Source organism: Ursus arctos, unplaced genomic scaffold (genome assembly GCF_023065955.2).
Source record: "Ursus arctos isolate Adak ecotype North America unplaced genomic scaffold, UrsArc2.0 scaffold_2, whole genome shotgun sequence".
Lineage (NCBI taxonomy): Eukaryota > Metazoa > Chordata > Mammalia > Carnivora > Ursidae > Ursus > Ursus arctos.
In genome coordinates, this window is record NW_026622874.1 from 81,447,288 (window position 1) to 81,474,933 (window position 27,646).

The 27,646-nt window shown below is 42.2% G+C and overlaps 2 protein-coding genes across 11 annotated transcripts in view; one reads left to right on the plus strand and one right to left on the minus strand.

The window, feature by feature from the left end:
• The window catches only part of DCUN1D3 (defective in cullin neddylation 1 domain containing 3), a 49,872-nt gene extending 43,575 nt beyond the window's left edge, over nt 1-6,297 (minus strand). The window contains exon 1 of one of the 4 annotated variants that reach the window (XM_026515548.4): nt 6,105-6,297. The gene's annotated coding sequence lies outside the window, so the exon portion shown is untranslated. Of the gene's footprint in view, nt 1-5,804; nt 6,009-6,104 lie in introns of those variants that run through there. The other 3 variants (XM_044390116.3, XM_026515550.4, XM_026515554.4) reach the window with 3 other exon arrangements.
• Nucleotides 5,805-25,707, plus strand: LYRM1 (LYR motif containing 1). 7 transcript variants are annotated; one of them, XM_044390120.3, is made up of 5 exons: nt 6,554-6,757; nt 12,347-12,457; nt 19,386-19,545; nt 23,416-23,508; nt 24,636-25,707. In XM_044390120.3, exons 3-5 carry the CDS (start codon nt 19,387-19,389, stop codon nt 24,750-24,752), a joined length of 369 nt encoding a protein of 122 aa, XP_044246055.1. In that variant the 5' UTR covers nt 6,554-6,757; nt 12,347-12,457; nt 19,386; the 3' UTR covers nt 24,753-25,707. The 7 variants fall into 7 exon arrangements, with proteins under 7 accessions (XP_026371340.1, XP_026371342.1, XP_026371341.1 ...); XM_026515555.4 differs by lacking the exons at nt 6,554-6,757; nt 12,347-12,457 and adding an exon at nt 5,805-5,909; XM_026515557.4 differs by lacking the exon at nt 12,347-12,457 and having other exon boundaries at nt 6,514-6,757; nt 19,397-19,545.
• Nucleotides 25,708-27,646: the final 1,939 nt, after the last annotated feature.

The window sequence follows — 27,646 nt, forward strand, 5'->3', positions numbered from 1 at the left end:
AGTAGATATAAAGCAATAGATTAAATGAAAACAAATTTGCTTCGTCAAATAAATAAATAAGGGAGGGGGTGTGGCCATTACAGTTATTTCCCAGAGCTATTCTAAAACTGCTCTGTCAATGGATATACCCAAGTTTTCCTGTTCAGATTCCAGGGCAGGTCACTGGGAAAAGGAAGTAATCAGTTCAGCATTTTGCATAGGTATTCTCTGCCGCATGCCCACGAACTTATCTTAAGAAATTAGAGTGATAAATTCTCAACTCCTATTTGAATTTCTGAGGATTTAAGGCCAGCTAGTGTCATTACTCATTTAAAACCTCATTTCACATATGCTTCAAAGGTGGTTATAAGGACTGTTCTCTGAAAGAACAGCAGTTTGTGACAAAACATTTGAGTAAAGGGCCAAGGATATATGAAAGACCAAACAGCAAGGACTCCAATTAAACTCAAACAAAGTGCCTACAAGGACACGTATGAGGCAGTGTAAATGAGAAAACAAAATTAGTACAGAGAAGACCCGATTCTAGTCCTGTAGCTGCCAGTACTTTGCTCTGTAACTTCAACCAACTTTATTATAACCTTTCTAGATTCCCATTTCCCTACTAAATCACTACTTTTCAACCTGTTTTTGGCCTCAGAACATTTTGTTTGATTGAAATCTTCTGGGGAAGATTAAAGTTAACTCAGTGAAGCACAGTAGGGTGAAATGGGAGGAAGACAGCAAAACCCCCTTATTCCACCACAATGTACTCCAGCAATGACCTGCAAGAGGGTTCCATATAGCCCAATTTGAAAACACACCACATCAGATATTCTAAGGTTCCTTGAGGGTCTTTTTCCTTTCCTGCTCCTACCTAAATTGGAGGGAGAGGAATGAACTGCATCCAATATAGTAAATGCTATGACTTGAGTCTTATTCAGAATCAGAATTACAGATCACACACCAACCCACCTGAAGCAGACACTGCAGAGTCCAAACCCTTCATCAACCAACAAGAGCTAAAAGCTATAACCAAACTCTGTAGTCCTGTTAGGATGGAAGCAATCTATTAACAAATTAATAAAATAAAGGGGCAAGTCTTTCCAGCACACTGTCTCCTGGAATGACAGGCAGAGACTGGGGCAATGGCTACAAAAGATGCTAAATGATCTCCAAAAAAATGAGAAGTCCTGCAAGGGTTGCTATCCAAGATCCTCTGTAAGTCATCATATCTGGTCTGGATTTACAAGCCTCAGTGACAGAATTATTCCCAGTCCCCAGATCCTCAGGCTGAGACCTCTAACAGGGCAAAACAGGAATATAGATGATGTTTCCTAAAGCTATGCAATCTAAGCTTCCATGCTGCAATTCAGCCCAAAACCCAACAACACAGCACAGCTCACAGGACAGTCCCAAGCAAAGCCATACCCTCAACATTAACATGATGCCTACCTTTCCATACACTCTGGTTCGTACCAGAGCATCGGCCACACGTGGCTTATTTTACCACAACAAGGGCTAATCACCACCTCAAGAAGTGACTTACTGAGTTTCCCTATTCTGATGTATGGTATTTAAATAAAGTTTCATTTACACACATCTAAAAGAAGATTCTTTGGGACTCTCCCCCTCCCATTTTTTTCCTTCTGGCATATCACGACTTCAACGAATTAGAGTTTGAGCCACTTCCAAACTTCTCTCTCATCATTTTGCTAAATTAATATGCTGAGTTCTAGTTTGTAATCACTCATTAATTAAATGGTCAGGTGCTATGGTAATCTTGTTCCCTCAAAAGAAACAGGACCCTCCAACACCTAGAAAAACTGACACCAGAACCAGTGAAACTAGATTTGAATTGAAAGACACTAACTCAAACGCCCTGGTCCACTATGCAAAGAGCTTCAGAACACTGTGCAGCATTTAGAGAGAATTGGTCCTGGTTCACTGGTATCAACATCTGTAAACAGACACAAAGAGGTAATTGTAAGTTATCAAGAGCTGGGGAAATAGGAGTTACCAAGTAATTACCATTGTTTCAATCTGAGTTACCACATCTTCACCTCAAAACAACTGGCAGCCAGCGTACAATAACTCTCCTTACTGCAGCACAGACATCAAAACAGTAGCCATCAGATTAATTTTAAGTCACCCAATGCAATACAGAACACCACAACTCCAAGAATAAGTGGCACTCAACCAGGCCCCCAGGTTGCCCACCTTTCAAAGGACTGTGTCCAAAAGCCTCCAAAGTTCAAGAAAGAAATCAACTGGTACCCTATATTAAAAGGTCAGCTCAGCTCCAAGACTCCAAATTCATTTAGATTTGTGGATTTTTTTCCCCAAACACAATCAGTGGCCAACGTAGGAGTCAATGGCTTCTCCCTGTGTTCAAGTCCCCTCCTACCCATCCACCCCCTTTCAGAAACTAGAAAAAAGCCATCAGTCTCCAAACTGGCTAATGAAATTTTAGCCTACAGGATATTTTCATATTTGCATTATAATAAACGATTGAAATGAAGACGGATAGTGGACACCTTAAGAACCCATTGGCTAGCGCATTTGAAGTCCAGCATTAGCATACAAAGTCCAAAATTCTTTAACTTAGACCAAAGCCGTGTGTGTGTGTGTGTGTGTGTGTGTGTGTGTATATATATATATATATATATATATATATATATATATATTTCATTATCAGTTCTTCATTCTTTTTGTTACCCTGCAGCATGGAGAGTGGAGTCTATTGTTTGCCTGGTCCTAGCTGTTCACTTTAGTCACTAGCTTGCTAACCAAGACTTTCCATTTGTATTCAAGTCGAAATTCAGTACTTCAGTACCAGGCTCTATTCCACTCCCTTCATTACCCTCAGGACTGCCCAGCGAGCACTATTCAAGTTAGTTCTCACAATCCATCTACCAATGCAACTAAAATACTAGAACTTAAAACAGGTGACAGGTCCTCAATTTCTGATTTGTTTTTCCCCAAACACTTAAGGGTTTTATTTAGCATTTCTAATACCGACTTTACTACAAATAGCCCAAGCAACATTTAAGTCTCTCAACCGCATGGCTCAAAGAGCCAATTCACTCAAAGAACACACTAGTCACTGTTGTGGGGTTCAAAAGAAGAAAACAGTGTATTCTTTCTGTTTCGGCCCACTGTGACATGGCAGGAGAGGGCCAAATCAAGGAGGAGTCCTGATTGGGCTTCTCAAGTGGACAATCTGGTCAAGGTGAGGCTGAAAAGCGGCTGGCTATTGGAGATGAATGGCCCCAACAGAAGGCAAAAGTAGGTTACATCCCCTGGTTACATGCCAGCCCAAAGATGCCGACATAGTGGGATTGAGCCCACAATGGTCATTTATCTAATGTAATCCACTGAGTGAACTTTTAGCACCAACCTACACCTCAGCTGAGTGTTATTAGTCACCAGGCAGACCAGACAAGAGTGGAAATATTGCAACATAAAACCTGCCTCCATACAAAAAATAACTTCAAACTTAGATCCTGATGGACATCTTTGTAGACCAACAGGGGTATGTTATTACCACCTGCCCAATCTTCAACCCTAAATTCATACATGGCTGGAAGCAAAAGAGGATTCATATATTAGAACATATGCAGGGTACTTGTTATGCAATTTTAAATAGCAGCATATAAGACAAAATACTAAGGAAAAAAAGTGTGCTCTCAGTTTAACACTCCATTGAATTCTGAACACAGCTTGACATTTATCTGCCAGAAAAGACCCAGGTGACCACAGCCGCTTCGCCTCCTCTCCCACTCAGCAGGGTGAATTTTTTTTTTTTTATTGCAATAGTCCAACAGTGCCTGCAAAACAATAAATGATAATACTCTAGGAAAAGAAACAGAATTGATCAAAAAGGAGCATCGCTTTCTATTTCCTTCTTACTCTTATCTTGCCTACCTATTCTGAGCCCAGCCTCTGCCTCTCTGACCTAGACTTTTTCGTTTCCTCTTTGCTCACTATATGCTCTGGCTGTTACTGCCTCCCCTTTCCCATTCTCCCTCACCTCCCTACACCCTCTCCACCCCACCCCTTTCTTCCCAGGCCCTAGAACTAGCCAAAGTCAGTCTCACCAGTTTCTGCACTAGCTAATCCCTGAACCTGGAAGGCTCCTCCCCTGTATCTGCATGGCTGGCTTCTTTTTATTTAAAGCTCAACTTAAGTGTCACCTCCTCAGAAAGGTCTTCCTTAACTGCATCCCAATCAGACACTTTCTGTCATATCACTCTTTCTTCGGCACTCATCAAAATCTGATTTATATGCTTATTTCTTCTGTCCACACACACTCCAGTATAAGCTCCGACCTTATGCCTGTGTTCATCTTTATCCACCCAGAGCCCAAAATAATGTCTAGCACTTACTAGCTAGTCAATAATGCTTGTTGAATGAATGAATTTTGGACTTTTTATTCAATGGTTCCAAATCAATTAAGGTGAGAACAGTAATCTTACTCTTTTCTTTTGTTACAGTTCGGTGAAACATCTAAACATGCTGTTACTTGTACAATCAAAGCATTAAATATTGTATTATCAGGTCTGAAAGCCCTGATGAGTAGGATGGGTTCCGTTATAATTCTTCTGGCAACACGCATATAAACTCAGTTATAGAGAGCCACGATTTATGGATGCACTCTAATCAAAGGATCCCTAAAATTTAGGCACTATCTCTTAAAGTTCTTCAGAAAACACAGTTCCACATTCAACAGAAGACCTCCAAAGAAAACATCAATACCAAGACAGAAATCATTACTTTTCACTCTGAAATTCCTACGACAAGCTAAAAAAGCACTACTTGATTTTTTTTTTAAACCAACAGAACATCAATAAAGAGATCTTCTTTCTAATCATTCTCTGCTTTCTTAAAATAATTTTTCCGTTGTTTGTATTCTTCTTTAAAACAAAACAGATCACATTTTCTCATTTAAGTCCATCTATACACAAAGAATCAGCTAAATAAGAAATCAGCACAAGCCAAATGTGTCACTGAAGACTAGTGTGTCCGACACACAAATGGAGAAAAAGATAAAAGAGCTATTGTCCAATTGCAGAAACAAAAAAGTAATATGGGGTTTTCTGTTCTCTGAAGTGCATCATGAAGTGTGGGTGGAGAGAAACATAGAAATCCAGAATTAGCCTAACATCAAATCATTTTGGAAAGAGTTGACAACATGTAAATTCCTCACACATAAAGTATTTAGAACAAGAGACTTTGATTCCTGGGCTATGATGCCATTTAGGAATCCTTGCAAGGGCTTTGGAATTCCAGTATTCATAGGAGAAAACGCTCATCTTAATTTGGAGCTACCAGGCATTGAGAGGTACTCCCAACGTGACACAGCCTGTAACTTAAGTATTACAAAGCTTGCAGTAAGATCTGGAATAGAGGCTGAACACCAAATTCAAAAGAGGTAAGCCAAGGTACCAAGTGCCAAAAAGGCAAAAAAAACAACACAAAACAAAAAAACATGATTACCACTTAGCCACAGAGAACTGAGGTGGAAACGAGGGGTGTATATGGGGGAAGATAGGGGGTGAAGGGGAATGGAAAAAAAACAATACATTTGTCACCCCGTCCCACTTCCTATACAGGATACAGGCAAAGCTTCCAGCCCCATTACCTCAGGCACAGATGGTTATCGTTTATGGCAAAGGTGCATAGAAAGGCCTTCAGGTCTGAGCCCCTTAATTCCAGGGCTGTTAATGATTAAAGAGAAGGATGGGGGTGGGGAGGAAAATGAGGGAGGAGGGAGCTGGAGATTCACCCACCACCTCCCGCTTGGACTCCTACCTCACAGCACTTACCCGTGCCATAGGAACAGAGTCTGCACCCTCTCCAGAGCAACTCCAGCCCCCAGATCCCCAGGCCTGGGTTGAGGGGTGCTGGCGGTGGGGAGCCAGGGACAGTAGGTAAGTTTTCTTGAGCCCTGCAGCTGACACGCCACAGGCTCCCCTCACAGCCTCTTCTTCCAAAGAGACCAGTCCAGACAAGGAGCTGATTTCCTCTCCTCCCCTTCCACCCCCTTTTCTCGAAGGTACCCAACCCCCGCCCCTTCATCTCTCAATGCTCCCCGCTTTTCCTCAAACCCTCCCCCCCAAACTCACAGCTGCTCCAGAGGTTCCTCCAGTCAAACCCTTTCTGGAAACGACGGCGGCCCGGCGGGTCCAAACCACCTACCATCCCCGCTCGCGTTTCCAGGCTCCCTACCCGCGCCGCCGCCGCCTCTTCTTCCACCACTGCCGCCGCCTCCTCTTCATCTGCGGCCCACCGGCGGCGGCCGCCCCCAAGCCCCGCCCCCTCCATCGCCTCCTGCATCATCACTTCCGGTAACCCCGCCGGCCGCCCGCTCCAGGAGGGAGAATAGAAGAGGGGCGGGGAGGAACGGGTGGAAGACTGCGTCACGACGTACGCACAGACGTACGAAGCCGTCGCCAAGTAAGGGCAAAGACCTAGCGACGCGAAGGGAGGGCTAGGAGGAGCTAGACTGGACCATTTTTTTGGCTGGAGTGGGGGGGGATAGCGAATGGGGTAAAGGGAAACTAGGGAGAGGATGAAGTTGGCTATATTGTTGCGTATACGGCGGAAGGTGGGCTGGAGTATAAAGTTTAAGAGAGGCTCGAGACTACCCCTGACCTGGAACTAATGCTCCCACAGAGGTCCTCCCGGTGGTTTAGTCCGGCCTGGCCTACCGGACCTGCCCGACCAACGTCGGCCGCGGCTCAGCTAAGCTCCCGGCACCGCCTCCTTCTAGCCCGCGGTAGGCTGCGGCGCTTCTGTGGGTGGGGGAAGGCAGGACTGACGCAGAGTGAGTTTAGGGGATGGAGACACGGACTCCTGGCGCGGGAGACTGGGGGAAGGGGTTGGCTCCCCAGGGGCAGGGATGGGGTGGGGGCGGGGGTGCGACGTTGCTAGGAGATGTGCTTGTGTGACCCCAGCCTCGCGAGGGCGGCTTGGTGTCATCGCCACTGGCCTCGGGAACCTGCCAAGGGAAGCGGCCCGAGGGCCGGGAAGCGGAGGCCTTTTGTGGGGACGCTGAGATGCCGGTTGGGCCCATCTGAGACTTTTCTGAGTCCTTTGGATCCCTGAATATAAATGGGAGATTAGTAGGGGCAATTCCGGGAACGAGAGGCATCATTCTGGGGAAGGTTGACCCAAAGGAGGCCCCGTAGAGGCTACGGAGATTTTCTAGGATAGTGAGAACCTGCTTCTTATCGCCTCGGTCTGCAAAGGAGAACAAGACGGAGGCTTTGCTCCGTGACTTTTTATTCCAGTCCGGAAGAAAGTTAAAATGTAAATCAATAAGGAAGATAACAGCAAGTGCCACATGCCTGCCCCCTAAGACAATAGTACTGGGTGAAGTGGTAGAAGATGGGGAGCGGGAGGGTCACTCGTTCGGTTAAGGTTTTTCAGGCAAGGCCAGGTTTCGTAAAGATGCGAGAAAAGAGAGAAGCTAGGGAATGGACTTTATAGATGGAGAAAAGAGCCAACGGGAAGGGTTCTGAGGAAGGAAACGACGAGAAAGCCAGGTGGCTGGAACTGAAAGAACAAGGGCCAGAGTGATCTGTGATGGAGAAATGGCAGGGCCTGGTCAAGCAGAGCATTTTAGCCCAAGGTAAGGGTTTGGTTACCTGAGGGTTTTGAGAAGGGCAGTGACCTGATTTACATTTTTACAGAAAGTCCCTTGGCTGCTAGATAGAGAAGGGTAGAAGTTGTCAGACCTGTTAGGAGGCTGCTGCAGTAAGCCAAAGGAGAGATGGGTAGTGGCAGTGGAAATGTTGATAATTAAATTCATAATGCATTTTGGAAGTAGAGCTCGGAAGACTTGCTGCCGGATTGGATATGAAGTGTATGGGAAGAGGAGGAACCAAGGAAAACAGTTTGGGAGGGAATATCCTAAATTCTCTTTTAAAAATACTAGATTTGCTAAGTCAATTAACCATCCAGGAGAAGATGTCGAGAAGTTATATCAAATCAGGGGGAATGTCCTAGAGAAAATATATAGAGGGGGTTTTAGAGACTACCCAGAGAAGAAGAGAAGCCAGATAAGGCCTCAGAGATAAAAGAAGGCTCCCTTAATATCCCACAATAATGAGACTCACTGTCATAATCAGTGAGACTCATCCACTCACTAGCCAGCTTCTGTTCATCCTCTGAGTCCTGGCTCAGATCTCTTCCTTCCCTTATACCCCAGCTGTCAGTGCTTTTGGACTTGTGCACAGGTGATTTCTGTCCATTACAGCAAGCCTGACTTTGATTGTTAATTGTATGTCCGACTCCCCACGGGCTATTTCTTCTTTGTGTCCTGCTGGCTCCTAGTACAGAGCTTTGCCCATAGGGCCCACTATATGGTTACAGCTAGGTAGGAACGCTATTCATAAGGTATCAGTCATGGACTTCAACAGTTCTGACAAAGGGGATTTTGTCCTGCTCTTGCTGCCGCTGCCAACCACAATCTAGATATGGTTAATCTCATAAAATCTAGAAAGGATACCAGAAGAAGTTTCAGAAGGCCTGGGTTTCAATCTTGGATCTGCTACTGACCAGCAGTGGCATTGGATAAGGTCTTTTTCATTGAGCTGGAGGGGTTGGCCTAAATTAGAGATTACAAACTGGCAAGACAGTTTGCATACAAACATATCGTTCATCCCACAAAGTGATGTAAATTTAAATTCTTTTAAATTTACTTACCAACATTTAAAAATTGGACATCAAAATCCAGATTTTCAGCTTCATTTGAAAAATGAGACATCTGGCAACACTAGCCTGAGGTTCCTACACTGCAACAGTCAGCTGGAGCCAATAAGCTTCTTCCCACCCACCCCCCTCCTCTAAAACTATCTCCCTGACCTGTGGGCATTTGATTTGCAGTTCTTGGTATAGCCCTGTGCTGTTCCTAAGGAGCCATTAGCTACTTGTAGCTATTTATTTGTTTTTTTACATGTGGCTATTTAAATAAAAATGTAAATGCCAATTCCTCAGTTGCAGTAACCAGATTTCAAGTGCCCAGTAGCCACATGTGGCCAGTGGCTAGCTACCCTGTTGGACAGCACAGTTATAGAATATTTCCATCATTGAAATACATTTTGTTGGTCAGCACTGGACTGGAGGAGCTTGAAGGTACTCTGGGTGCCAGTCATTCCACACTTGTAGAGATGGGCAGTCATTGCTCCTACTCTCAAGGGATTTTGTCTAGTAAGGAGCTTGTTTCCTCTGCAGATGGGAAAAGTTGTTCATTTCGTAGTTACTTGATAGTTGGAGGGCACTTAGAAACTGTCTTGAGGGCAGGGACCCCTACCCAAGGAGGGTGAGGTTATTCAACAGATGGTTTGATCAAGGGTCAGATGCTAGAAAGCTCCAGCTATATCTAAAGTTCTAACTAAACCTCTTTTGTCAGTTTCCTAATCCATTTCCCTAGGAAATTATCACAAAGGAGGGATTTAAATGTTAATTTAAACCTAAGTGTTTGTTGTTCTCAGACTTCCCCAGTTCCTATGAAGGGGTGAAATCCTGGGTAGTTCTGAATGAATGAATGGGGTTGATTTTTAGCATTGACCTAGTTTTCATCTATTTCCAGCACACATACACCCCCCACACATGTCTAACACATCCTCCTACTTCTGGTAACTGGTTCTCACCACCTCTGACTGACCCTTACTTTGTCTTTGTCTCTTAAAATATGCTGATAAGGAAACATACTTCCATTTCTTTTGAATTGAGGGGCCAAAACTTGGTTTCCATTTAGAACTTCTGTCTTTGAGGGGAAAAAGAGCTATATCTCTCTTGGTTACAAAAGCCTGATTGGAGTTCCCCTTACAAGTATAATCTCGAGTGTGCTCCTATGCTGGTATATTTAGAATGAGCTACTTGCCGCCTATGATCTTGTTTGGGATAATTTAGAAGTCTTTCAGACATCAGTATTTTTGTTTTTCCCTGTGTTCTGGAGATTTCCCATATTACAGGACCTAACCTAATTTCCATTCCTTTAAGTAAAATAAAAACACGGTCTACCTTCTCCCTGCCTCCTATCTCTGACACACCATATTGTCACTTTCTGTGTAAAAAGATGCTGTTTCAGAGAATAGCTGTGGTATGATTAAGTATACCACACAAGCATATCCTGAGATTTGCAAAACAATGTGTGGCTTTACACTTCCCTTTTTGGATTCTAGTAACCAAAAACTGAGTCCAGGACAGGAAACAAGTCCATTGGGTGTGTGTGTCTGTGTGTCTGTGACTGTCTGTCTGTTAATGAAGAGAGAGGAGAGAGGGTAGAGATGTGTGGAGCACAGCTTATCTTGAAGGTTATTCGATTTGGGTAAGGATGATACTGTGTAGGATATGGGTGTACACCAGAAAGTAGGAAATATAACAGATGTAGGAGAAAAACACACCAAAGGATAAGCAAGGAGTAAGAGATAAAGGAAGAAAAATAGGAAGGGAAGTCTGGGCATGCTTTCGATGTTGGCACCTGCATTATATTTCCAGTAAGAAGTATGTGCTGTGGTCTGAAGATAAGCGGTGCCTCCGACAGGGTTATTTACTCATACTGAAGAACAATAGCCCTTTACTGTACAGGGATTATTAATGATCAGAGGGAAACAGCTTTAGGAAAATCCATTACTATCACAAAGCAATAAATCCACAGGCAGCACGCTTCTTTTCCCTCCTCTGCAGACAAAGCTTAGCATAGATAAAAGAGGCCTCATTGTTTCTTCTTTATTTCCTCCTATTCAGGTAACATTTGCCTTTGTTAATTCCCAATGCTAAGTGATTTACATGGGTTATCTCATGAATAATACTTACCACAACTCTTTGAAGAGGGTTCTATGTTACCCCATTTCACATTTTAAGAAACTGAGGCTCAGGAAGACTTGACCAATGTAGTGAAGTCAGAATTCAAACCCAGGTTTGACCATTCCAGAACCCATTTGCTCATTAGTTGCATTGTATCTTCTGTTCCTTACGTATGTGGAAAAACTTGGAATGCCTAAAACCAAGACAGTCATTCTTTACTCTGCTTTCCGGGGCAAGAAAAACTGTTTGCTTTGGCATTATGAGAGCATTTCAGTTCCCTAGAGGTTTTCCAAGTGACAGAGCTTTAAATTAAAATTTTGTAGGTTTGACCCCTGATCATTTGAGTGCAATGGATCTATTCCCCAGAAGGATTTTTTTTCCAAGAAAAAAATGTATCAGAACCATATTTTTCTATATGTTTGATTCTAAGCTTCATGGAAACATAGTAAATCATTTCAGTCCAGGGCACTAACCATTACTGGGTTTTAAAAAATTGAAGAGTAAGGGTTACATTATAACTGTGTATCCTGTACTGCCTTAGCTGGCACTGATTAAGGCCTCCTCCCCAAATAACAGTCTTAAGTTCCTTATCCTGACACCCACAGTACCACTCTTAAAAACATCATTGTGAGGGTTACTTAGTATTTTTAAATACTGGTCCAAATACCAACACGTATGAGAATGGGCATTACTGGTGACTATTCTGTGTGTGTAAATTTATTCTTCTAACAAATATATTTCAAGCTCCAACTTTGTACCAGGCCTAAGAGTATGATGAATGAGGCATAGTCCTAACCTTCTAATTTATCCCTCCCCAAAACACACACAGTGGAGGAAGAAAGGTAAGCCAAACAGAAACTTAGAATAGGATGAACAGTAGGACACAAATGTGCTGGAGGGACATAGCTGAACCCATTTCAGCAGGAAGAAGGCACCCTGCGAAAAGTAAGGCAAGTCCAAGGATGAGAATCAGCAGCTAGGCAAAGAAAGAATATTTCAGTTGTGTGAATTTGGGCCTTCATTTGACAAAAAGAAGGGGTGTCAGATCTAAGGAGATTGGGACAGCAGGAGAGGGACAGGCCAGCATGGGTGCCCAATGAACACGTAAGACAGTGATTTCATTTGGGTGAGTTTCACAATCACCACCACCCCCACCCACCCACCCACTCAATCATGAAGTAGTTGGGGGAGAAATTTGACTATATTACATTCATTAGGAGAAAAAAAAATTCCACCTAGGGGCACATATTGAAAGAATGGAAAGAGTCTTTCCTTCAACCTGGGGTTTGAAAGTCAATTCCCATTGCCTTTTCTGTCCCTTGTTTATACTGCAACACTTTTTCTTAAGTAGAAGGCAAAGCCTCATGAGAGTCCAACACTGGGAATTTTGACATTCCTGAGACCAGAGTCATACTTCTATAAATTTCATCTGGAGAAGGAATTTTCATCTCTGCTCTTAAACTCCTCAGTGTTCATGCTGTGATGATCTTTCCAAAGGTGGGGAAAAGGGTGAAGTGGATAAATCCCCTAATACGAGCATATCTTCCCACAGGCCTCCTGTAAAACTATCTAGACATGCCACGTGCCTACATGTGCTGTGTAGAGTGGATTCTTGGAGCCTACCCAGACCTTTCACTCTTTCCACTCACCATAGAGTAGAAGGGTGAGTGAGTGGTGTGTTTTGTTTTGTTTTAGATTGATTACTTCCCCATTATTCCAAAATAAAAGTGGGAAAGCTCTTGGTCAGGAAAATAATCATCCAGCTTTATTGGCTCTTAATCCCAACTCTCCTGTCAATTAGATGGCATTAGGCAAGACTTTTTTTCACCATCTGCAAGGTAACAATTTGAAATCCAGCACATTTTAAAAGATATAAATTAGACCGTGATACTCCAACTTGCTTAAAATCTGCCAATGTCTTCCTTTGGTTTTTATACTACAAACCACACTCCTTTTCAGGACCTACCCTCCCAACCTGTGCTGGATTCTGCTCACCTGCAGCCTCACCTCCCTGACAGGTTCTGGCTGCAGGCTGCATTGACTATGCTTACCACCTCACAGTCTTTGTTGGTTCCCACCCTCTTCCTGAAGCACCTTTCCCTTAACCCTTCCCTCTAACAGCCTCCTTCATGTCATTCAGGACTCAAATGTCACTAACCACCCAAAATAAAATAAGCCTGCCCCTATTCATTTGTTCATCATGTTACTGGTTCATTCCTAGGGAGCACATATCACCATCAGAAATTGTCTTTTTCTTGTATCTCATCTGCTCTGTCACTAGGATGTAAGCTTCAGGAGGGCAGGGACCATAGCTGCTTGTTTATCAAGGTTGTGTATCCCTAGAATCTCCTGGTGCCTGGTCCCAATGGGTACTGATGGATGGATAATTGCTTGGGAGGGACCAGTAAGGCCTGCAGAGTGGTAGCACTGTAATGAGCCCTGGTGCCTTTTCTGTTATGTCAGCTCCCTGTGGAGTGTCAGAACAGAGCTGCCATAAGGAACTGAAGAGCAGCAAGGTCCTGCCAAGTGCATAGCCTCCTTTAAAGGTGCTGATGGGCAACGTAAATTATAAAGGAAGGGCAATTGCAGAGAAGAAGGAAGGGCAGATGGTATACAGAAAACCTTATTAAAAGGTTATTCATCAAGGTGAAAAAAATGGTCTTTTGCCCTTTGTGGGAAGGGAACAAAATTGTTCAGTTCCTATTGTCACAACTGGCTAAGCTCTTTATTTTTTATTTTAAATATTTTATTTCTTTATTTGAGAGAGAGGAGGAGCAGAGGGAGAGGGACAAGCAGGCTCCAAGCTGAGCACAGGGCCTACGTGGGGCTCAGTTCCACAACCCTGAGATCATGACCCAAAATGAAATCAAGAATGGAGGCTCAACCAACTGAGCCACCCAGGTACCCCGGGCTAAGCTCTTTAAAGCAGTTAACAGACATTCAACCACATTCACTGAGATCGAGCATCCTATTTAGTGATTAAAAATTAGGGCTGGATTCCCGACGTTCTGGGTTTGAATCCTGACCTCACCTCTTTTTTTTTTCTTCTTTTTTTCTTTTTCTTCTTTTTTTCTTTTTCAAGTAAAGTCTACACCCAGTGTGAGGCTTCAACTCACAGCCCTGAGATAAGAGTCTCTGCTGACTGAGCCAGCCAGGCACCCCCTGGCCCCTTCTCTTAATAGCTGATGTGACCCCTGGACAAGTTACTTACCTCTCTGCATCAGGTTTCTCCTTTATAAAGGGGATAATGGTAGTTATCTACCTTAAAGAATTGTGATGATTTGGGGAGTTAACATATGTAAAGCACCTAGCAAAGCCTCTGGCACAGAGTTAAGTACAAAGCAAAATGTAGTATCATTATCATTATTCTAATGAGCAAAACAGTCCAAGCCCTCCAGGAATTCAGAGACTGTGAAGAAAAAGACACAATGAAATTGCAAAATAGCAATGGCTGGCTGTGATAGTAGCAGAGAGAAAGGTGCCCCAGAAAAGCTTGAGAGCAAGTGGGTGTCTACTACTAGGTGCAGTCGGGTGGCTAGCAGAAAATCGGCATTGTACGTGGATGGCTCAGCCAGAATAAACACCAAGGCAGGACAGCAGGGTGCCTTAGAACAGTAACTTTGAAACTTGTTTTTCAGACCCTGTATCTCAATTTGTAGTAGTATTTACCCATATTTTAAACCAGCTTTAAAAACTTTTGTGATACATTTATTTAAAGGAAGCTCTATATTGCTATATCAAAATCACTTTAAATTATGGGTTTGATGGACGATTACAGTACCTTAAAAGAATCATAATAGGAAAATATTTGTACATCCAAAGAAATCACCTTCCCAACCAATCTTTGGGACACCTGCTGTAGGGGAAACATCTCGCAACTGTGACCAGAGGCCAAAATACACTAGCAGCAACATTTGTCAACCTTTGCTTGGTGGCACAGGCTGTAGTTGGTAGATGCTTGGTAGTGAATTTTATCTTGGTACTGTGCTTATATGGGGTGCGATTTTAAGCAAAGACCAGTTTCCAGTCACATTTCTCCCAGGGACACTGATATCTCTTATCTTTCCTCATTCTCGGGTTTTGTGGTTAGGGAAATAAAACAGTTTGATGAAATGTCAGTCTCAGAATAAAAGTTACAAAATTTTAAGAACTCTTTAAGAATTGACTTCGTAGGGTGTCTGGGTGACCCAGTTGGTTAAGTTGTCTGACTTGGGCTCAGGTCATGATGTCAGGGTCCTGGGATTGAGCCCAGTGTCAGGCTCCCCACTCATTAGAGATTCTGCTTATCTCTCTCCCCCTGTCCCCCTTCCTGCTTGCTCTCTCTCTCTCTCACTTACGAGTAAATAAATAAATGAAATCTTAAAAAAAAAAAAAAAGGAATTGACCTTGTGGTCAGTTGTGACTGTGGGTCAGTTGTGGTCCCCTAGGGGTGCCTGGGTGGCTCAGTCAGTGGAGCATGTGACTCTTGATATAGGGGTTGTGAGTTCGAGCCCCACGTTGGGTGTAGAGATTACTTAAAAATAAAATCTTAGAAAAAAATTGTGGTCCTTTAGACAGTTTGATATTCCTCATGTTGCCTGTAGGAAAATCCCAGCAGACCTCACTGCATCAGATCAACCCTTGAGACAAGTGAAGAAAAGGGGCTGCTTCAGCCTTGCACCAGTAGTGAGAGATCACGGATAGTTCCAAAAGAATAAATGTTGGTTTCTATCCATTAAATCTGTTGAAAGGAGAACTCTTTGGGAAAAGGCACTTTCTCTAAACAGGTTGCTTCCTAGGAACAAAGACAAAAATATAAACCAAAGGGAAAAGAGCTTGAAGAAAAAAATTATATATGGTCAGTTTTGTTTCTAGAATCCCAAGCTTTCTGTATCATGAGGTATTTTCATTTATTCAGCAAACGTTTGTTGAATACTAGTTACACACTTGGCTAGGTACCAAGAATTGAGCAGTAAATAGGATGGACGTGGTTACTGTCCCCATAAACATGAGGATCAATTGGGGGAAGACAGACACCAACAAACCATATTACTTGAGTGATTAGTGCTACAAGGAAGAAATTTAAGAATCCTCAGGAAGGGTCAACAGAGCCCTGCACCTAATGCATGTGGTGCGGGGAGGGGGAAGGATTTTCTGAGACATCCATGTTTGGGGAACTGAAGGAGGAGTTGGGGTTGGTCAGGTAAAAGGGAGGAGGCCAGGAGAGAGCCTTCTAGAAAGGGGGAACAGCATGAAAACTAAGAAACACATGATTCCCTCAAAGAACTGAAAGAAATCGAGTAAGAAAACAACAAAAGAGGCATTTTTCTTGTCTTTTCTCTGAAGACTTGGAAGAAAGTGTTCTTAAGCTAGACTTGCTAATAGTACACAACGGGGAATACAGCTTTAGACCTTTCTCTCTAGGAATCTTTGTGACTTGGGTTTTCTGGGTCACCTAGTGTTGGAGAAGGAGACATCACTTATCTCCCTTTCGGGATTAGTTTTCAAAATACTTAAAACATTAATTAAAGTGTTTTGAAAATAGTCCTATTAAGTACCAATTGTTAGTACTGCTTGTTACCTTGAGTACTCTAATTGCAGGGCTTGTGTATCTGACTATGGTATATGATCAGTTACAGTTTGAAGCTGTGGCTCTTTCAAGTAGTGGAAGGAAACCAGTGAAAAGTCAGGCTTTGGAGACGGTTGCTGCTGTTTTAGTATGACAGACCTCCTTCACTTTCCTCAAGTGTCACGCAGTAAGGGAAGTTTCATCTGCTAATGACAGGGAAGTGAAGCAATCATTAATAGAAGTTACAGACTCCCTGCCCCTCACAGGAACTGACTCACGTATTTTCATATGAAACCATGGAGTTTTAGGGAGAACCAGAAACTCAGAAACCTGTTTCCTTACCAGGAAAAGTCATCATCTCATCATCTCTTGGGTTTTTATTACAATTAGCCACAAAGCATGATGTTCTGTCTTGGTTTTTACAGATTTCTTCTAAGCATTTTTATTTTTTTTTTTGTAAGGCATCATGCACATCAGAATTGGTGTTGATTATAATTTTGTTTTTATCTTTGGAATTGGGTGAAGCAGTGCTTTCATGCTTTTCAGCAAATGGTTAAGCCTTGGTTCATTCTGTGTTGCTCAAGAAAGGTCACCAGGGTCAGGAAGGGCAATCATATTAAAAAATTCTCTGTAAGGTAAATTATTTGCAGGTACTTAGAATGTCTAGATAAATATACCTCTTTCCAGCTCCCATTGCATTATTTAGCTGCCCAAGTTCTCATAAGCTCAGGACCATCCTAAAGCATACAGTCTCCACATGTGACACCCCCCCCCTTGGGTTGGAAATGGGTTCTGTTCCAAAGGGCAGTGAGCAGCCTACTTCCCCATTCTGATGAGCCTGTTTGAGGAAAGCCCAGTACTCAATGAGGTGTCCCAGTGCCTGGCCCTGCTACTCACTTACCAAATCTGTCCTTGTCTTCCCAGCCTACCCCATTCTCTAAAATCTGACTAATCAGAATCTTCTATAGTAGTGAGAATTTTTTTTTCTGTCTTCTTTTAGTTGTAGAAGTAAATAGTAAAGACATAGGCTGAAGTTTTTGCATAAGTAAAGAAAAAAAAATAGGGGGAGAAAAAAAAAGAAATACCTAATGTTCAACATTAGGACATTAGTAGGAGAATGGACAAATATACTGGGATATCTTCATACAGTGAACTGAATTGCAGTATTGAGAATATATGAGCTAGAGCTACATGTAACAACACAGATGAACATGAGCAAAAAAAAGCAAGTTTCAGAAGGACATAATACCTTTTACATAGAGAGCTGACCCTTGAACAACATGGGTTTGAACTACACGGGTCTATTTGTAAACAGATTTCTTTTGATAAGTACAGAACAGCACTGTAAATGTATTTTCTCTTCCTCATGATTTTCTTAATAACATTTTCCTTTCTCTAGCTTATTTCATTGTAAGAATATAATATGTAGTAAGTATACATAGGTGTTCATTGACTTTATGTTATCAGTAAGGCTTTATGTCAACAGTAGGCTATTAGTAAAACTTGGGGAGTCAAAAGTTAATCAGATTTTTGACTACGTGGAGGTCAGTACTCCTCAGCCCCATGTTGTTTTAAGGGTCAACTGTATAAGATTTGTAAACTTGCTAAGCAATACTAGATAATGTTGAGTGTAAAGCTATGTGTGAGAAGACAAATAACAAGTTCAGGATATGGCTCATTCTAAGAGAGAGGAAGGGAAATTTGACTAGAAGGGGTATATACAAATGTATATGTAATGTATTCTTTAAGATCCATTGTGAATATTTGGCTATTAATTATATTCTCTGTATCTTTTGGCATACCTGAAATATTTCATAATAAAAATAGTTGACAAATTTTTTTTTCAGGAATTTAATCTTTAAAAATGCAATTAGCTTTGGGAATATACTTAGGTCAGGACTCACTTAGCCAAGTCCTCTGAAATTAAAACTAGTGTTTCAGAGGAAAAACCCAAAGAGGCCACAAGCTCTTCAGTCTTCAGAAAGATTTTCAGTTGTACTTACTGTATGGTTCTTATGTGAACAAGAAAGCAGACCAACAATTTTGAGAGATATTTTCAATAAGGTTATGATAAACTAAAAGAGAGGTTGCCACCTGGCAGCCTCTGGGTAGAATCAAGCCTGCAGACCCATTTTGTTTGACCTTCGTGGTACTCAAACTTTCAAAAAGAATGAATTAGTGTCTTTATTGAGATTTCACATTTAAAAAATCTAGATTGCTACCTATTGTTAAAGTATTGGGAAATCTGGCATTCCTAGGCCTTCATTTCTTTCTTTCTTTTTTTTTTTAAGATTTTATTTATTATTTTAGAGAGACAGAGAGAGAGTGGGATGGGGGAGAGGGAGAGAGAAAATCCCAAGCAGACTCCACAGTGAGTACAGACCCTGACACGGGGCTTGATCCCACAACCCTGAGATCATGACTCAAGCTGGAATCGAGCTGGATGCCCAACTAACTGAGCCACCCATGCGCCACCCTAGGCCCTCATTTCTACATGGCAGCAGCTGCCTGGAGCTGAGTAGCAACTGTTCCTTTTCAGAGGACCTCTGTCCCCACCCAAGCAGGTTCTCTCATTTTATCTGCCAGGCCCTAGAGGTTCTTGAGTTTACAACCCCTACATTAAACTCAAGTTACTTAACTAGAAAATTTAGTTATTCAAAATGTGCCTTTTCCAGGCACGCTGGTGAGTGCTGTAGTTTTACAAAAATACACACTAAAAGCATCATTCCTAAGATAGTCTGGTAAAGAATTTAGGGCTTTAAAGTATAGCACATTTGAATTTTGGTTTACCGTGTTTGTAAAAATGGCCGTCATGGCCAACATTAACTCTCAACCATGGGATGATATACAAGGACAGCTGAGAGATCACTGGTATTCCTACAGCACTGTTCTGGCAATGCTACCGAACAGATCTGTTGAGAAAGAGCAATTATTTCTAGACTAATTAAAGAGCTTGATTAAAAAAATGTACATCTGCCTAGCTGCCTACTGTCAAATTGAATTTTCATGCAAATTTTCCCTCTTCTATTTTGGTGGGCCTGAGGATGACAACAGCAACACGACAAGAAGTTCTTGGCCTCTACCGCAGAATTTTCAGGCTTGCGAGGAAATGGCAGGCAGCATCAGGGCAGATGGAAGACACCATTAAAGAAAAACAGTACATATTAAATGAAGCCAGAACACTGTTCCAGAAAAACAAAAATGTAAGTAGGCCCCAACTGGAGATTGTAAGGAGGAGGGCAGTTTCTTGTGATGTTTGTTCTTTTCCGTCCGAAAATTGGGAGGACTGAACAGCACAGGTCACGGTGGCAGAATGTGGGGCTAGAAGGGCCCAGAGGCACAGCCGAGCTAGCTTGCTCAACTACTGGGAAGCAGAGCCCAGCCTGGGTTTCTCTTTTCATCTGTTGCAGGTCTCAGTCCAGCCTGTAAGTGGCTCAGTGTCCTCAGAAGACCCCATGAGCCAGGTGACACAAGCCAGGCCAGTGAGGGTTTTCAGGGGAGGAGCCATTCATCACACATTGCCTATTACCAGCCCCTCCCACAGGAGGTGGGCAGTTAAACTTTTTTTTCGATTCATAAACTATTCAAGGCCTCCAAGTATAAACCCATTCAGAGGGAAGAGAATAGGATTAAGACACAGGGTTCCCTTCATAACTTCACTTTGAACTCGAGCCTCTTTGGCTAGCAGAGTGAGTTTTCCCTTTGGGACCACAGAATTGGGTAAGATAGTGCCTCCATTAGCTAGTTTAATGGAACTGCCCACCCAGACACCAGGGAGCCAAAGACCATCTGTAAGAGGCTTGATTTAACCCATCCCAACAAACTAAAGCATTAGCTGTTAGCTCCTTATGAAGACTGCCTGGCACTAAGCATGGAAAGAGCCTTTCAGCTTCTGACTTTTCTTGCCTCCTTCTTATTGATCTCATGGAGTCAGTACTGTCATTGTTCCCGTCATGAAACCTCCTGACAGAGTACTCTCTCTTCCCTCTCTGACCCCTGTTTCTGTGTCCTTTTTGGCCCTGTCTTCACACCCTCCGGCCAACTGTAAGGATTCTCTGAAGGTCAGCCCTCTGCGCTGAGGCCCAGGGACCATGCAGCCACTTTATGATTCCAGCTCTCATATCTGAATACCCAGCCTCTGCCTCTCACCCATCACCTGAAGGAGCTCACGACAGGCATGATGATCCAAAGCAGAACTCCTCCTTCCACGAGGACACCTCCCCTTTCCAGTTTGCCTATTTCTGCTCTAGCTCCTGTCGCCACTCTGCAACTGTTTGCTCTCATTCTTTCAGTCAGCAAGTATTTGAATGCCCACCATGTGCCAAACACTGGACTAGATATAGAAGATATAAAATGAGCAAAACCAAGACAGGATCCCTCAAAGATGTTTCAGAGTTAGATGGTAAGAAGTGTAAAATTGTAGTTGGGGTAAACGCTACAAAAGAAACTCTCCCCACCTACAGTACCTTCCCCTTTTCAGAAGCCTTGAGGCCTCCCTGCTTCATAAAACCAACCTGCTCATGAAGCTGATCTCTGCCTTTCTGACCCTCCTCTAGCTTCTCCAAACTTTTTGTACCACACGCCAGAGTGTATTAAAAATGTCTGTTTTGTGTATTTTTATGAGCTTATTGTTACATTTAATGAACTTACTAATATATTTATAAATCAATATGAGTACATAAATGGGAGCTGTGGGCTCAGAAACTTTTTTTTGAAAGGAGTAGATAATGAAAAAGTTGGGAGACCACTGACCTATGCCTACCCCTGAGTAGTTGGTCATACTCTTTCTTGTTTGTCTCATTTATGTTGGTGTGGTCTCCCCAACCAGATTGTCAGTTCCTCGAGCATACAGACAATGTCTTATACTTTCTTGTGTATCCCATGGAAGCTGCCCTGTGGTTGTCACTAAATTCATGAGCATTTACAAATACTTTGGCTTGACTTACCTTCTCCAGGAAGTCTTCTTCAACTTCACTGTCTTCACTCAACCCCATGGCAGAAACCTATTCTGAATTCCTGTGTAGCCGTCTGCAGCAGTCATTGCCCTGTTGATTACATGCCTCCATGCCTTTTCTGGAGCTTTATGCATCAGAGTTGTAACCTTGATAGTTGAAGGCAGGGACCGTGGCCTCACAGGGTCTAGCCTGGTGTTGGAGATACCATAACAGCATGTGCCCAGTAAACCTTTTAAGGCTCGCTCATGTGAGGACTGCTCAAGACCCTTTGGGTTTTCAGTTATGGCAGTCATCAGTCCTTCCTTTGCCTCTGCTTGAACTGGCCTAGTGTGGTATGAGCCAGAGGGAAGTGTGTGTACCAGTGATGCTACATGAGTGAGACTATTTTGTCATGTCTGGGGAGGAGATAGATGGGTTTTTAATTTTAAGATACGTACTTGTTTTGCCATGTATTAGAAAATAGAGTATCAGATAATTTTACAAATACTATGCTTAGGAGACAGTACATTTAAAGAAAAAGTTTAATATTAGTATAAATGGTATATGGATATAGCAGAATCATGAAGGCAGCCTCTGAATGACTGAATTTGGAGAACTCTAACCCAGACTTGTTCAGAAGGACAGTTGGAGTCCTAAGAGCCCTCAGCCCCATAACCATACACATCTTTATCAGGGGCTTTTTTCTCCCTAGTCCCTTATGCAGATGTAGCTAGTTTCTTGGAACTTCACTTGCTGTAAGAGTTTAACAATAATCCAAAGGTATCTCGTGAATTGCTCTGAATCCTAATGGGCAAATGGGAACATGGAGATCTGTTCCCAATGTGGACATCAGAGCAACAGATTCTGAGAAGCACAGAGGTCAGAAAGCTGAGCCTCTGCCCCCAAGGGACTCAGCTGTACTTCTGTGCATTGCAGTTCCTAGAACTCTTCTTTGCTCCAAAAGGTACCACAGAACAGGCACGCCCTTAGAATTTCCAAGCCTCACTGGCCCAGACGTCACTGTGGGTGTCATCTGGGACTGGTGCAATCCCAGCTCTGCTTTGAAGCCCACTTGAAAACTCTTTGCAGAGCCATGTGTCAAGTCATTTTCCATCCTTGGAATGAAAGGGTTTCTGCCCTTCTATCTCACATTCTGTTTTTCAGAATGAACTTGCGATTCCTCTACTTGAAACTGGACTACCATGATTTGACTATTTGGGAATTTAAAAGGCCATTTCTTCCCCTTACCAATGAGCAAGGCAGTTTACAGTTCAAAAGAAGAGGTGGATCATTCTCCGATATCTTACTTAGGGGGTTTCTAGACAGCACTTGCTGCAACAGTTGGGCTAAAGTTTAATCAACGTGGGGAGGATATGAAGAATTCTCATTCAGTGCTGGTGGGAATATAAACTGGTACAACCTCTTAGAGGGTACTTTGAATCTAGAGGGAATGTCTGTAAGAATTAAAAATGCATGAACAAATACCCTTTGACCCAGCATTCTCTAGGAATTTATCTTTTAGATATATTTGCATGTAAGCCAAAAACAATTTTAGAGGGATCCATAACAGCATTGTTTATAATGGCAAAAGACTGGAAATAACCTAAATGTCCATCAGAAAATGGTTGATTGAATTATAACACAGCCTTATGTTGTGATTTTGTGCAGCTGTTAAAAAGCATGGGCATCTGTGTACATCTAGAAGGAGCTTCAAGTTGTTAGGGGAAAAGCAAGGTTCAAAACTAAGTGAGCTATCATTTGTGTAAGGAAAGAAAACTAAATATATACATGTATGCTTTTATCTATATAGAATGTCTCTGGAAGGACAAATAAGAAACTGCCAATAATTGTTGTCTATGAGAAGGGGAACTATGACAGGGGTAAAAGGGAGACTTCATTTTTATATTATATCCTTTTGTATTATTTGAATAATGTTTTACTATGTGCTGGTATTACCTATTGCAATAACTTTTTAAATGGTTAATCTACAGTAAACTTTATATTAAATTGCTTTTGATTTTTCAAATTCTCAGCATTTCATTTACTGGCTGGTGAACTGAGGAAGTTGAAGATGTACACCTCTACATAAGGAGCATTAGAAAGATGCTAACAGCCTCACCCATTTTCTTCTTTTAATAGCTCACAGACGCAGACCTGATTAAACAGTGTATAGATGAGTGCACAGCCAGGATTGAAATTGGACTGCATTACCAGATTCCTTATCCAAGGCCAGTAAGTGTGACCCCAGTTAACTTGTGGTGGGTGCTTATCCTCACCAACCCAGTCACTTCCAAGAATGTGTACCAAGAGGGCTAGCATTTGCCGAGAAGTCTAGAGCTTCTGTGGCAGGCATGTTGGAAGTAAGCTGTCCTTGCATGCCGCCAACCCATCACAACAAACTAAAATGTCAATGAATGCCTGATTTCTCCTACTCATACAACTTTCCCACATATAGAAGGGAAAGCCAGCTTATATTTATATAGCTTTCTCTTTTTGACTTTCATCTTTTTTATGGAAATATTTTTCTTTTTCTTTTTAATGAAAGATGGGTTTATTGGTAATAGCATTTTTAAAGGGGAGTGCATGAGGTGGGAAGTGAAAATGGTCCAAAATTCTCACCCTCTAGAAGTTACCACTCTGTTAGGTTGGGCCATATGAAATTGCCAGTGTTCTACTCTTGACCTGCAAAAACAAGAATTTCATACGTACTGCCTCAACCTAGTAGTTGGGCAATATATCCTTTGTCTTTTTTCTATATTCATGTACATACAGTTTCTTAATGTACATGGAATCCTGGGCATACTATTTGCTGCTTGCTTATTTTACTTCATCTGTTCTGGTCATCTCTGCCTCCCATCTTTTTAAATGGTTGTCGCTGTATCCTGTTACAAGAATGTGACATAACTTACCCAGCATCCATTTAGGAGTCATTTAGATTGGTCCCAGTTTCCCATGATGCACAGAATAGCTTTGTACACATAAACTTTTTTCCTCACCTTCTTTGGATTCTCATCTCACCATGTGATCTGTGGTCATTTTTCCCTCCATGCAGGCAATATGACAAGAGCACAAGCTCTGGAATCAGATCTGGGTTCAAATCCTGGTTCTACCACTTAATGTATATATAAGCTTAAACAAGTTATTTAACTTCTGAGCCTCCATTTCTCATCTATAGATATTATCTAATTCCTTACGAGATTATTGTAAGGATTAATGTGAATAAAGATTTTAAGGATTAATGAGTCTGTAGATTTAGTGCTTAGCAGAGAGCACAGTACCTAGTAAATCCTCAATGGATATAAGCTGCTGTAATGATTATAATTCTTAATATTATAATTATTCTTATTCTCATTATTCAGATTCATCTGCCTCCAATGGGCCTTACTCCACTACGAGGCCGGGGACTTCGAAGCCAGGAAAAACTGAGGAAACTTTCCAAACCAGTATATCTCAAGTCTCATGATGAGATTTCTTAACCCAGAAGAAAATTTATTTCTCAGAATGATGAGCCAACTAGGTCTTGAATGTAAACCAGATGACAAAACCCTTCTGTTTAATTAGGGGCAAAAATTTAAGTATCTTCTTAAAAACATCCAAAATATTGGTATTCACCCCATGGTCTGTGCTCACACATCCTTACAGTTCATCAGGTCTTGCTGCCTACACGGATGACACTAACCCTAGAGGTTACACCCTCGCTGAAGCATCATTTGGAAACAAGACTGAGGCCTGTATATAGAAGGAAGACAAAGCTTTTTCATGGAAATGCCATTTGCCAGACATGCCAGCTGATAGGAAGAAATTAGCCAGTTGTTGGAAGTTCTCATAGTTACTATAAAACTATACACCACCTTCAGAATATTTTTCAGGGGCGCCTGGGTGGCACAGCGGTTAAAGCGTCTGCCTTCGGCTCAGGGCATGATCCTGGCGTTACGGGATCAAGCCCCACATCAGGCTCCTCCGCTATGAGCCTGTTTCTTCCTCTCCCACTCCCCCTGCTTGTGTTCCCTCTCTCGCTGGCTGTCTCTATCTCTGTCAAATAAATAAATAAAATCTTAAAAAAAAAAAAAAAAAAAAGAATATTTTTCAGTTTTTTTCCCCCCAAGTTTTTGCTTAAAAAACAGTCTTGCTTGAAAGTGGGGTTTCTTTGTGTATATTTTGTTATCTTTTGACCTTCCCAATTTCCAGATAAATTCTCCTTAAAAAGTGCATCATTGGGGGTGGCTGGATGGCTCAGTCAGTTAAGCATCTAACTTTTGATTTCAGCTCAGGTCCTGATTCGAGGTCTTAGGTTTGAGCCCTGCGTTGGGCTCCACACTCAGCAGGGAATCTGCTTGAGGATTCTCTCTCCCTCTCCATCTGCCCCCCCCCCCCTGTTCGTGCTCTCTCTCTCTCTCTCTAAAATAAATAAATCTTTTTTTTTAAAAAGTGCATCATCATTGGATTGACTGTGTTTTTTCATGAAATTTTACATGAGACCCATCCCTGCCCCCAACATACACATACACAAAAGTATTTATGTTAGATAAATGCATGTGTTTACTTTACCTTATAACCTATGATCACTTAGAATGCACCTAGGATCTGAAAGGCTCACTTGAAACCCATACTGTATTCATTATAAGTATTTTATCTTAACATAATTAGAAAGTACAAGGGCCAAGGTGGCTTTCATATTATGTCTAAACAGAAATGGCACAAAGAAAAATCAAAATACAAAGGATTTATACCCCTGCATGTGTGGAGTCCCATGGCAAGTCACGTGTACCTCATTATCATTCCTTCTGAACTCCAAAGAGGATAAGCATTACAAACAAAGACAAATCTTTATCAATTTTGGTCTTTCTCTGTTCTGTTGAACACAATTGCAGCTACAGGCCTTCAGTGAAGAGACAGTGCCGGCAGACGTGTCGGCCATTGAGTGAGCACAAACCCTAGCCTCGCTTGAATTGGGAGACATAAATCTGCTATTCTATCAGTCACTCTCCTTCTAAGTGGTCACACTGTGGAAGCATCTTCCTGCTTAGGTGTGGTTCTAGTGTTTAAGCATTTTCTCATGCAACATAGGACCTGTGAAATCAAATCAAGTACTTCATCTGACGGTCAACCATTGAAACAGTGATCTGTTCTTGCATTGGAGGAAAAACTGGTTCTGCTGAACCAAGTGAGACATGGCTTGCCTGTCTCCTTCCTGGTCCCTTTCTAAGTAACTCAAGGTGATTTTGACTGTGCAACTTTTGTCATTAACGCTGTTGAGTGTAGAAACCACTCTTTCCCCCAGCCTCTTCTAAAATTGGAAGTCCATTTAATTGCTAGCTAGCCTCCTGAGTATCTTCTATGTGCCAGGAACCTTACCTAAATGTGCATTTTATATACCTAGCCTCCTTTGCAAAGATGTATATTCTAATACACAGAAACATAATTGTCAATTTACTACCAAAACTTCCATATAAGTTATGTTTACGATAGCTTTTTTCCCTCCCATTTTCTCTCAAAGACTATAAGATCTCCATCTTTGATCTTTTTTTTTTTTTAAGATTTTATTTTTATTTATTCGACAGAGGTAGAGACAGCCAGCAAGAGAAGGAACACAAGCAGGGGGAGTGGGAGAGGAAGAAGCAGGCTCACAGTGGAGGAGCCTGATGTGGGGCTTGATCCCATAATGCTGGGATCACGCCCTGAGCTGAAGGCAGACGCTTAACCGCTGTGCCACCCAGGCGCCCCCATCTTTGATCTTTTAAAGGCAGAACCTATCTTCCCTACATCCCCTCTTTCAATGAAATTTTCTTCCAACACCGACAAGGACTGAACACTACTTACCCAACAGCTAGATTTTTATAGAGCAAGGACTAGCTTGGTGACAATGTTTGCCGGATGTTATCTGCTGAGCTATTCATAGGCAGGACCTGCAGCTTCTGGCCATCTCTGCCCCAGGACTCCAGCCTCTAACTCACCAGGATTTCTGAAGAACATACTGCTCTTTCCCAGGGGGAGACATTAATTACCACATTAGCCCCAGCAGAAAATGACCTCAAATTTAGGGCACTCTTTCTTTTCAAAGTGGAGGAAATTTTTTAAATTACAAAAATTTAATCCATTGTACAGAAACATTCTGTCCCTTGACCCCTGAGGAATGAAACAGTCAGTCCTTGCTTCCCTCAGCTTTTTGTTGCTGAAGCCGGGAGTTAGATAATTAAAATTCAATTGTTCTCTTAGCAACCCCTTCACTGCCTTAAAGCTTACAAAATGACTTAATCTAACCAGTCCAAGATTCAGGCATTTGGGATCCTGACCATCTTTCCATCTCACATGACTAACAATCTTACTTGGAGTGATAATGGCAGTTTCAGCTCTCCATTGATTCTGATTT